This window comes from Bubalus bubalis, chromosome 11 (assembly GCF_019923935.1).
Source record: "Bubalus bubalis isolate 160015118507 breed Murrah chromosome 11, NDDB_SH_1, whole genome shotgun sequence".
NCBI lineage: Eukaryota > Metazoa > Chordata > Mammalia > Artiodactyla > Bovidae > Bubalus > Bubalus bubalis.
The window spans coordinates 66,389,512-66,401,672 of record NC_059167.1 but is presented as its reverse complement, the minus strand read 5'-3'; the positions used below and the strand labels follow the sequence as shown (position 1 = coordinate 66,401,672).

The following is a 12,161-nucleotide window of genomic DNA, read 5'->3' as shown; positions in this document are numbered from 1 at the left end:
CTTACTTATTCAAGCTTACTGCATAAAGGTAACTTGGTTGTGTAAAGAGCACTGATATTTTCTGTCAGAAAGTCCAGGCTCAAGTCCAACTCACTAACCAGGTGATCTGACCCTCCTCCTGCCTCAGCCTCCCCTTGAGGGATTGTTGTAAGTTCAGAGTGAGATGATACATGTAAGAACATAATATAAATATAAACTTATTTTAAATTGAGGTATAGTTGATATACAATATTATATAAGTAACATGTATAGTGATTCACAGTTTTTAAAGGTTATATTCCATTTATATTGTTTATTGTTGTTCAGTTGCCAAGTTGTGTCTGAGTCTTTGTGACCCCATGGACTGCAGTACACCAGGTTGCTCTGTCCTCCACTGTCTCCCAGAGTTTGCTCAAATTCATGTCTGTTGAATCAGTGATGCTATCTAACCATCTCATCTTCTGCCATCCTCTTCTTCTGCCTTCAGTTTTTCCCAGCATCAGGGTCTTTTCCAGTGAGTTGGCTATTCACGTTAAATAGACATAGTATTGGAGCTTCAGCTTCAGCATCAGTCCTTCTTATGAATATTCAGGGTTCATTTCCTTTAGGGTTGACTGCTTTGATCTCCTTGCAGTCCCAGGGACTCTCAAGAGTCTTCTCCAGCACCACAATTCAAAAGCATTTATTCTTTAGCACTCAGTCTTCTTTATGGTCCAACTCTTAACATCTGTACATTAATACTGGAAAAATCATAGCTTTGACTATATGGACCTTTGTCAGCAAAGTGATGTATCTGCTTTTTAGTATGCTGCCTAGCTTTGTTATAGCTTTCCTTCCCAGGAGCAAGCGTCTTTTAATTTCATGGCTGCAGTCACCATCTGCAGTGATTTTGGAGCCCAAGAAAATAAATCTGTCATTGCTTCTACTTTTCCCCTCCTGTTTGGCATGAAGTGATGGGACTGAATGCCATGAGCTTAGTTTTTTGAATGTTGCATTTTAAGCCAGCTTTTTCAATCTCTTCTTTCTCCCTCATCAAGAGGCTCTTCAGCTCCTCTTCACTTTCTGCCATTAGAGTGGTATCATCTGCATATCAGAGGTTGCTGATATTTCTCCTTGCAATCTTGATTCCAGCTTGTGATTCTTCCAGCATTTCATATGATGTACTGTGTATAGAAGTTAAATAAGCAGGGTGACAGTGTACAGCCTTGTTATACTCTTCCCAATTTGTATTGTTAGTTATTGTAAAATATTGGCTATATTCCATGCTGTACACTATATCCTTGTAGCTTATTCTATACACAGTAGTTTGCACCTCTTAATTCCCTACCCCCGTAATGCCTCTCCCCACTGGTAACCATTAGTTTGTTCTCAGTGTCTGTGGATCTGTTTTTTTGTTTTTGTTGTTATATTCATTAGTTTGTTGTATTTTTAGATTTCATATCAGTGATATCATACAGTATTTGTTCTTCTGTGTCAGACTTCCTTCACTTAGCATGTGCTGCTATGTTGTCAGTCGTGTCCGACTCTTTGCGACTCAGAGGACTGCAGCCCTCCAGGCTCCTCTGTCCTTGGGATTCTCGAGGCAAGAATACTGGAGTGCCATTTCCTCCTCCAGAGGATCTTCCCCACCCTGGGATTGAACCCATATCTGTTAGGTCTCCTTCATTGGCAGGCAGGTTCTTTACCACTAGTGCCACATGGGAATCCCCTTTCTTAGCATTATCCCCTGCAGATTCACCCATGTTGTTGCAAACGGCAACGTTTCATTCTTTTTTATGTCTGAGTAGTGTTCTTTTGTGTGTGTGTGGGTGTGTGTGTGTACATGCCACATCTTTATCCATTCATTGCATATCTTGGTAATTGTAAATAATGCTGCTATGAACATGGGAGTGTGTGTATCTTGTTGAATTAGTTCTTTGTTGTTTTTGTTAAATATATACCCAGGAGCGGAATTGCTGGGTCATATGGTGATTCTGTTTTTAGTTTTTTGAGAAACCTCTTTTTTTTTTTTTTTTAATTTTATTTTATTTTTAAACTTTACAGTAAATTGTATTAGTTTTGCCAAATATCAAAATGAATCAAAAATATGGAACGCTTCACGAATTTGCGTGTCATCCTTGCGCAGGGGCCATGCTAATCTTCTCTGTATCGTTCCAATTTTAGTATATGTGCTGCCGAAGCAAGCACTTGAGAAACCTCTTAACTGTTTTCCACACTGGCTGCGCCAATTAATTTTCCTCCATTTGTTCTTTGTGTTCTCTTTGATGATAGCCATTCTGTGATGTAATAATACCTCATTGTGGTTTTGATTTGATTTCCATAATGATTAGTAATATTGAGCATCTTTTCATGTGCCTATAGGTCATCTGCATTTCTTCTTTGGAAAAATGTCTATCCAGGTCTTCTGCCCATTTTTCAATCAGGTTTTGTTTTTTGATAGTGAGTTGTATGAGCTGTTTATATATTTTTTAGATTAACCCCTTAACAGTTTTATCATTTGCAAATATTTTCTCCCATTCAGTAGGTTGTCTTTTTGTTTTGTCAATGGTTTCCTTTACTCTTTAAAAGCTTTTAAGTTTAATTAGGTTCCATTTGTTTATTTTTGCTCTCATTTCCTTTGCTTTAGGAGACAGATCCAAACAAATATTGCTATAATTTATCTCAAAGAGTATTCTGCTTATGTTTTCCTCTAGGAGTTTTATGGTTTCTGGTCTTATATTTATGTCTTTAATCCATTTTGAGTTGTTTTTTTTTTGTTTTTGTTTTTTAAGAAAATGTTCTAATTTTTTTCTTTTGCATGTAGCTGTGCAGTTTTCCAGCACCTCAGATATTAACTTTTAAAAATAACTTTATTCAGATATATTTTTACACACCATAGAATCCACCCATTGAAAGTGGTTGAAAGTGATTCAGTGATTTTTTTTTTAATATATTGATAAAGAAAGCTGAGCACAGAAGAATTGATGCTTTTGAACTGTGTGCTGTTGGAGAAAACTCTTGAAGAGTCCCTTGGACTGCAAGGAGATCCAACCAGTCCATCCTAAAGGAGATCAGTCCTGAGTGTTCATTGGAAGGACTGATGTTGAAGCTGAAACTCCAATATTTTGGCCACCTGATGCAAAGAGCTGACGCATTTGAAAAGACCCTGATGCTGGGAAAGATTGAGGGCAGGAGGAGAAGGGCATGACAGAGGATGAGATGGTTAGATGGCATCACTGACTCAATGGACATGAGTTTGGGTGGACTCCGGGAGTTGGTGATACCTGGCGTGTTGCAGTTCATGGGGTCGCAAAGAGTCGGACATGACTGAGCGACTGAACTGAACTGAAATGAAAGTTGTATAGCCACTGCCACAGTTAATTTCAGAACATTTTCATCACCCCAGGAAAAAACCATGTACTTACTGGTACTCAGTTCTCTCTTTTGCCTCCTAGCCTTAGGAAACCACTAACTTACTTTGTGTCTTTATAGATTTGCCTAATTCTGGGCATTATATATAAATGGAATCATAAATATGTAGTCTTTTGTGCCTGACTTCTTTCACTTAGCATATTTTTGAAGTTCATTCATGTAGCATGTGTCAGTACTTCATTCCTTTTTATGGATGAATAATAAGTGTTGGCAAGGATATACATCACATTTTGTTTACCTATTGATCTGTTTTGACATCTTTTTGCTGTTATGAATAATACTACTATGAACATTCATGTACAAATATTTCAGTATCTATTTTCAGTTCTTTTGGATACATACCTAGGAGTGGAATTGCTGAGTCATATGGTAATTTTATGTTTAACTTTTTGAGAAACCACCAAACTGTTTTCCAGAGCAGCTGCATCATTTTACTTTCCCCCAAGCAATGTATGAGAGTTCCATTTTCTCCATATCCTTGCCAACACTTATTATTTTTCCATAATAACTATCCTGGTGACTGTGAAGTATCTCATTGTGGTTTTGATTAGCATTTTCCTGTTGACTAATAATGTTTAGAATCTTTTCAAATCCTTGCTGGAGAAATTTTTGTTCATATGCTTTGCCTATTTTCTAAATTGGGTTATTTGTCTTTTTGTTAAGTTTTAAGAGTTCTTTATGTATTCTGGTTCAGTTCAATTCAGTTCAGTCGCTCAGTCGTGTCCAACTCTTTGTGACCCCATGAATCGCAGCACGCCAGGCCTCCCTGTCCATCACCAACTCCCAGAGTTCACTCAGACTCACGTCCATCGAGTCAGTGATGCCATCCTGGTTACTAGGCCCTTATCATAGAAGGAAATGGCAACCCACTCCAGTTTTCTTGCCTAGAGAATCCCGTGGACAGAGGAGCCTGGTGGGCTGCCGTCTATGGGGTCGCACAGAGTTGGACATGACTGAAGCGACTTAGCAGCAGCAGCAGCAGCAGGCAGCCCTTATCAGATACAGAATTTGCAAGTATCTTTCCCCATTCTGTAGGTTGTATTTTTTCACTGTCAAGTATTGCTTAATGCACTAAATTTAAAAATTTGTGTGTACAATAAATGTTTTCTTTTCTTGCTCAAGCTTTTGGTATCATAGCTAAGAATTTATTGCCCTAAAAATAAAATTAAAAATTAAAAAAGAAAAAAAGAATTTATTGCCAAATGCAGTCATGAACATTTACCCCTATGTTTTCTTATAAGTTTTATAATTTTAGTTCTTATGTTTAGATCATTGGTTTTTTTTTTTTTTTTTAAATTTTACATTGGAGTATAGTTGATTTACAGTGTTGTGTTAGTTTCAGGTATACAGCAGAGCAATTCAATTATACATATATCTATTCTCTTTTCAGAATCTTCTCCCATATAGACTATTATAGTGTATTGAGTAGAATTCCCTGTGGTCTACAGTAGGTCTTTGTTGGTTATCTATTTTACATGTAGTATTATGTATATATCAATCCCAACCTCCTAATTTACCCCTCTGCCTCTCATTGATCCATTTTCAGATCTCTTTTTTTTTTCATGGTGTGAGGTATGAATTCAGCTTTATTATTTGGTGTAGTTATCCAGTCGTTCAGTATCACTTGTTGAAAAGACTATTCTTTCCCCAGTCTTGGCCCCATTGTTGAAAATCAGTTGTCTGTGGGTGTATGGATTTATTTGTTGACTCTATTCTGTTCCATTGATCATTGTTTATTGTTATGCCAATATCATACAGTTTTGATTACTGTAGCTGTATAGTCAGTTTTTAACTTGTGAAGTGTTAAGTTATCCAACTTTGTTCTTTTTCAAAATTGTTTTGACTTATCTGAGGCCCTCTGCATTCCCATAGGAATTTTAGTATTGGCTTATCAGTTTTTACAGCAGTGAAAAGAAGCAGCTGGGATTTTTATAGGAATTGTGTTGAATCTGTTTATCAAATTTACAAGTGTTGCCATCTTAAGTCTTTCAATCTGTGAATATGGTATCTTTCTACTTACTTAGATATTGTTTAATTTCTTCCAACAGTTCTTTAGTTTTTGGTGTAAAAGACTAGCACTTGTTTTGTTAAATTTATTCCTAAATATTGTATTTATTTTTCTGGATGCTACTGTAAATGGAATTGTTTTCTTTATTTCATTTTTGGATTAAGCACTGCAAATATATTGAAATACAATTAATTTTTGTATATTGACCCTATTAAGAGCTAAGTAAAAAAAATTTTATAATTGGAGTTATGTTACAAAAAGTTTAATATTCTTATATTCTTATTGTTTATCCCTTCCATAAAATTCCTTAAATTCACACAAAACAATAGTTTTGTTTCATAAAACCCTAATTTTTGTTACAGGGAGAGAGCCTCAATTGCATTTGTTTAGGAGAATAGCATATTTATTCACATGTTTGCTGTGGTAGAGCTGAGGGAGTTATTTTTCCTAAATAAGAAAGCTGTCAAGTGGTATTTTAAAAATACAGCCTGTGTCTTGACCACCTTCAAAATGTGACAGTGATTCTCTGTGGCTCCATTATGTTTCTAATGAGACACCATTGGAGTTAATCCAATAATTAACTCTTTTCTTCCATTTTGTGAAGTTGAGGAAGAGCCGTGTATTACCAACAAGATACAGGAGGATCCTAAATATCTTCTGTCATTTTTAAGTCTATTTCAACTGAATGCTGTCCAGTACTTTTGGTGTGCTTATATTCAGTATTTCTAACATAGTTAATATAGTGGAGTTTCTTGTAGGAAACTAAAACATTAACTCCTTCCCCCCCACTTATTTTCTTTCTCCTATCTAATCGAAGTCAGTCCTTAAAAGTATTTCATTGCCACTTAAAAACCGAACAAATATCTTTTAAACAGATTTGAAATCAGGAAAAAACTGAAAACAGCCAAAAAGAAAGAAAAGAAAGAAAAAAAGAAAAAGCAAGAAGAAGAGCAGGAAAAGAAAAAACTGACACAGATTCAAGAATCTCAGGTAGGACATACAGTAGTCCTTCTTATCCCAAGAGTAATACCTCTGTTTTGAGTGTGTATGTATGTTTATGTAAAAGATGGGTTTATATTATAATCAGCTTAGGTCAGTTAGTGCAAGACTGTTTATGTGGTGTCTTCATCTTGTAGGTTTCATTAATTTCTGGACATATCATTTCACCATTAGCTGTGCTGTTTAACTCCTTGGGAATTCTACTGAAGTCTGCATGTAAAAAAGCAGCTCATTTGGTGTGTGAGCATTCCTTAAGGGAAAGTTGGTAAACTTCTTGTCCCAGGTAGCTAAATTGGTTATGATGTTTACTCAGGTGTATGTCATCCTGGACTTGGTAATAAATGTAGCTGGGAAAATTAATCATCTCTGCGTTTATCACAAAAAGCTTTATTGACAGTATTAACAAAAATTAGCTACGATCTAGGGAGTCCTTTCGGAAAGTGTTTACGTTGATATTTCTTTGGCTTTCTCTTTATTAGCCAGATAAGACAGGACTGACTATACTGCTCAGTCCTCTTTGTCCACAAGAGGATGCTGTCTCCCCCTAAGCAAATTTCAGTTTCTGCAGCCAATATAGATTCACATTGGAGAACTGAATTATTGTTAGTTACAGAGAATGTTATCAGCTATTGGTGAAGAGAACAATCCTACATACCTTTCCCTTCGCAGGTAACATCCCACAACAAGGAACGACGTTCCAAACGGGATGAGAAACTAGATAAGAAATCTCAAGCCATGGAGGAACTAAAGGCAGAGCGAGAAAAACGGAAGAACAGAACAGGTAAGTGGGGAAAATATAATGGCTGCTTTGTGTCTTTGATCATATGATTTGACTTCCCAATGCCATTTTTATCTCCCCACTCACCCTTTTAGCTCTCAAGTATTCAGTTCAGTTTAGTTCCGTTGCTCAGTCGTGTCTGACTCTGCGACCCCATGAATCGCAGCACGCCAGGCCTCCTTGTCCATCACCAACTCCCGGAGTTCACTGCGACTCATGTCCATCAAGTCAGTGATGCCATCCAGCCATCTCATCCTCTGTCGTCTCCTTCTCCTTCTGCCCCCAATCCTTCCCAGCATCAGAGTCTTTTCCAATGAGTCAACTCTTCGCATGAGGTGGCCAAAGTACTGGAGTTTCAGCTTTAGCATCAGTCCTTCCAAAGAAGTCCCAGGACTGATCTCCTTCAGAATGGACTGGTTGGATTTCCTTGTGGTCCATGGGACTCTCAAGAGTCTTCTCCAACACCACAGTTCAAAAGCATCAATTCTTCCGTGCTCAGCTTTCTTCACAGTCCAACTCTCACATCCATACATGACCACTGGAAAAACCATAGCCTTGACTAGAAGTTCCAAACACAGAGAATAGTATAATAAATTCATGAACCCATCCTCCAACTTCAGCAGTCAACTCATAGCCAACCTTGTTAAATCTGTACTGCCTCTTCCTTTGGGTTATTTTAAATATTTATTTTTATTTATTTATTTGGCTGCACCAGGTCTTAGTTGCAGCATGTGGAATCTTTAGTTGCGGCATGTGAACTCTTGAGTTTCGATGTGTGGGGTCTAGTTTCCTGACCAGGGATTGAACCCAGGCCACCTGCATTGGGAGTGCAAAGTCTTAGCCACTGAACCACCAGGGAAGTCCCTCTTTGGATTATTTTAAAGTAAATCTCAGCATCATCACATTTGAACCATAAATACTTCAATATGTATTTCTAAAAGATTAGGACTCTTAAATATAACTACACTACCATTACCACAGCTAAAAAAAACAAATATTTTCTTCCAGTCTGTAGGTTGTCTTTTCGTTTTATTTATGGTTTCCTTTGCTATGCAAAAGCTTGTAAGTTTGAGTTGGTCCCATTTGTTTATTTTGCTTTTATTTCTATTGCCTTGGGAGACAGAGAAAACATTGGTGTGATTTATATCAGAAAATGTTTTGCCTGTGTTCTCTTCTAGGAGTTTTATGGTGTCATGTCTCATATTTAAGTCTTTAAGCCACAAAATGGTGATATCATTCTTTCATCTACTATCTGGTATACTTATATAAAGAGAAACTTACCAGCTGTTCAGTTAACACCAGGGACATTTTGTATTTACTAGTTCTCAAAAGAATGAGATAGTTCCTTAGCAAACACCAACTGTAACCAGTGAGATTTGTTTGTTTGTTTTGAATATCTTTGGGAACTCATGGATTTTTAACATACTTTATGTTTTTATTCCATTGCAGTTATTATTGTTGAGACTCAAATTGTCTTATCTTCAACCAGTTGTAGCCTGAATTCTTTTGACAGGAAACAAAGGCCTTAGTCTTTAATAATCCAGTGGTCTTTCATAGCTTTCTTGCTTTCTGGATTTAGAGTCAGCCATTTTTCTAAGGAGCCCAATTCATCTTTGTGCTTTGGGGTGGGTTTTTTTCTCCCTCATAAGAAATTGCATTTTAACCATAATCTATACACAAGGAATGCTACTGGATAAGTCTTTTTGATAGCCAGAGCTAGGATTTTTTTTTTTAATGATAAATTCATTTTGAGCCTCATACTGATATATCTGTTTCAAAACTAGGATGCCAAGGTTGTTTTGTTTTGTTTATGCTTTATAACAACTTTCTTGAGGTATAATTAAGGTACCATACTGTTTACTCATTTAAAGCATACGGGGCCTTTAGTATATTCAGAGCTGTGTAATAAAGCTCAGTGAGTTTTCAAATGTTTCATTACTCTAAAAAGAAACCTCATATCCTTTAGCTGTCACCCCCTCAGTCCTGTTATTTCCCAGCCCTAGGCAACCACTGGTCTACTTTCTGTCACTATGGACTTGCCTGTTCTGGACATTTCATATAAATGGAATCATACACTATATGGTCTCTTGTGTCTTGACTTCTTAGCATGCTTTCTAGATTCACCATGTTGTAGCATGTATCATACTTCTTCCTTTTATGTCTGAATAATGTTCCATTATATGTCTGTACACGTTTTATTTGTCCCTTCACCTTTTGAGCGACACTGGATTGTTTTCACTTTTTGACTGTTACAAATAATGCTGCTCTGAGCATTTATGTGTAAGTTGTTGGATAGACAGGTTTTCACTTCTCTTGCCTATACACTTAGGCGTGGAATTGTTGAAGCATATGGTAACTTTGGTGTTGGAGAAGACTCTTGAGAGTCCCTTGGACTGCAAGGAGATCCATCCAGTCCATCCTAAAGGAGATCAGTCCTGAGTGTTCATTGGAAGGACTGATACTAAAGCTGAAACTCCAATACTTTGGCCACCTCACGCGTAGAGCTGATTCATTGGAAAAGACCCTGATGCTGGGAGGGATTGGGGGCAGGAGGAGAAGGGGACGACAGAGGATGAGATGGCTGGATGGCATCACCGGCTGGATGGCATCACCGACTCGATGGACATGAGTTTGAGTAAACTCCGGAAGTTGGTGATGCACAGGGAGGCCTGGTGTGCTGCGATTCATGGGGTCACAAAGAGTTGGACACGACTGAGCGACTGAACTGACTGACTGATGGTAACTTTGTGTTTGACCTTTTGAGAAACTGCCAGGCAGTTTTCCAAGAGACTTAACCATTTTGCATTTTCACCAGCAATGTATGAGCGTTCTCCCCTGTTTTCACATGCTTACTAACACTTGTCATTGTCTTTTTTATTATAACCATTTTAGTGGGTATGAAGTGGTATCTTATTGTGGTTTTGATTTGCCTTTTTCTAATGACTAGTGATATTGAGCATTTTTTTGTATGCTTATTGGCCATTTGGATATCTTCTTTGGTGAAATGTCTAGTCAAGTCCTTCGCCCGTTTTTTAATCAAGTTCTCTGTTTGTTGTTGTTATTGAGTAGAAGGACTTCTTTAATTATTTTCAATTTTAGTCCTTTATCTGGTATATGATTTACAACTGTTTTCTCCTGATCTATAGGTTGTTGGTTTCCTCTTGATAGTGTTGTTTGATGCATAAAAGTTAATTTTGATGAAGTACTATTTATCTTCTACTGTTTATCTACTTCTTTTTCTTTTGTTGCCTGTGCTTTGGATATCATATCCAAGAAATCATTGCCAAATGCAGTGTCATAAAGTTTTCCCCCTATTTCCTTCAAAAAGTTTGATAATTTTAACTGTTACATGTAGATCTTTGATTCAATTTTTTTGTATGGTGGGAAGTAAGAGTCTACTTTTTTTTTGTCATGTGGGATATCTAGTTTTCCCAGCACAAGGTTTTGAGATGACTGTCATTTCCCTATTGATTGGTCTTGACATCCTTGTCAGAAATCATCTAACCATAGATGCAAGGGTTTATTTCTAGGCTCTCTATTTCATTGGTCTGTATATCTTTCAAATGACTTTTTCAAAGTCACTTGTTGGGAGTTCCTTGGTTGTCTAGTGGTTAGAATTTGATGCTTTCACTGCCTTGGCCTATGTTCAATCCCTGGTCAGAGTCCTGAGATCCCACAAGCCAGGTGGCGTGGCCCTTGGTAAAAGAAAGTCACTTATTAGAGTTCTTTTTGTGTGGTTGTGCCATCAAGTGAATACTTTGTTTCATTTTATTTGTGATCTGTAGAGATGATATTATTATTTTTTGTTTTATGATTATATAAAATACAAGGTTCCAAAGTCAAACTTTCTAAATAAGGTATGTTCAAAGAAATATAGCACCTATACCCTTCTGTTTCACTCCTTGCCTCACTCCCATAGTAGGCAGCCTTCCTTTTTAGTTTTTTAAACAAAAGGAACAGATTCACCTTCCATCTTGAATTAATGGTAGCACATTATACACACTTTTCTCTACCTTGCTTTTTTCACTTACTCATATATTCTAGAGATAACTCCTTAGGTCGAGCAGTGGTTGGTAGACTACCTGTTTTGTAATGATTCGATTGGAATACAGCAATGCCCATTTTTCATAATTGTCTGTGGCTGCTTCCTGTCTACAGTAGCAAAGTTGTGTAGTTGATACAGTAACCATATGAAGCCCATCCTAAGATATTTACTATCTGTTCATTTAAAAACATTTTCTGATTCAGGATGCAATGTAATGGTTCAACTTGGCTCATTCCTTGTTTCGCAGCTGCAGGGTAGCTCACTGGGTCAGTGTGCTAGAGGTGATTCAACCACTCGCCTTTGCAGACATTTGGGTTGTTTTCAGTCTTGTGCTATTACATGTAGTGGCTGTAAATTCAAAATAAGGTTTCCCTGAAAGACGCTGAAGACATCTTTAGTTTTTCCTCATTTTTCCTGTCCATCTCCAAGTGTCTTGAGAACAATAAAAGACAAGTGTCAGCCGAGTTGGTGTCCCTTTTTGCCCACTTAGTAACCCCCCCCCCCACCCCCTTTATTTTTGTCTGCTGGGGCTTGACATTTGGTGTGATTTTAAACTTTCTGCTTTCTAGGTAACTCACTTGTATAGATAGCCCAAGTAATCACAATCCAGGCCAGAGATGATGGAGCTATCTATTAAATCTTTTTCTACATTCCAGTCCTTTTTTTCAGAGATGAAAGATGTTTCAGTTTCTTATTGAGAAAACCTCAGTAAACATTTCCTTTTTTTTTTTTTTTAAGCTGAGCTCCTCGCCAAGAAACAGCCATTAAAAACTAGTGAGGTGTACTCTGATGACGAGGAGGAGGAGGAGGATGACAAGTCCAGTGAAAAGTCAGACCGGTCATCCCGAACAACATCATCCGATGAGGAAGAGGAGTAAGCTGTGCACATTTTGGTCTAGTAGTCAGGATGGGTGGGTTCTACAGGGAAAGGCTTAGTGTAG

The 12,161-nt window shown here is 37.4% G+C and overlaps 1 protein-coding gene and 1 non-coding gene across 2 annotated transcripts in view; one reads left to right on the top strand and one right to left on the bottom strand.

Annotated features, from left to right (window-relative positions):
* The window catches only part of RTF1 (RTF1 homolog, Paf1/RNA polymerase II complex component), a 47,209-nt gene that overhangs the window by 25,616 nt on the left and 9,432 nt on the right, over positions 1-12,161 (top strand). The window contains exons 5-7 of the mRNA XM_025295881.3: positions 6,274-6,388; positions 7,067-7,178; positions 11,959-12,094. Of these exons, the coding sequence (XP_025151666.1) occupies positions 6,274-6,388; positions 7,067-7,178; positions 11,959-12,094 (363 nt within the window). The remainder of the gene's footprint in view (positions 1-6,273; positions 6,389-7,066; positions 7,179-11,958; positions 12,095-12,161) is intronic.
* LOC112577897 lies at positions 2,060-2,166 on the bottom strand. The gene has a single exon (XR_003102096.1). It is a non-coding gene; the product is annotated as a U6 spliceosomal RNA (small nuclear RNA).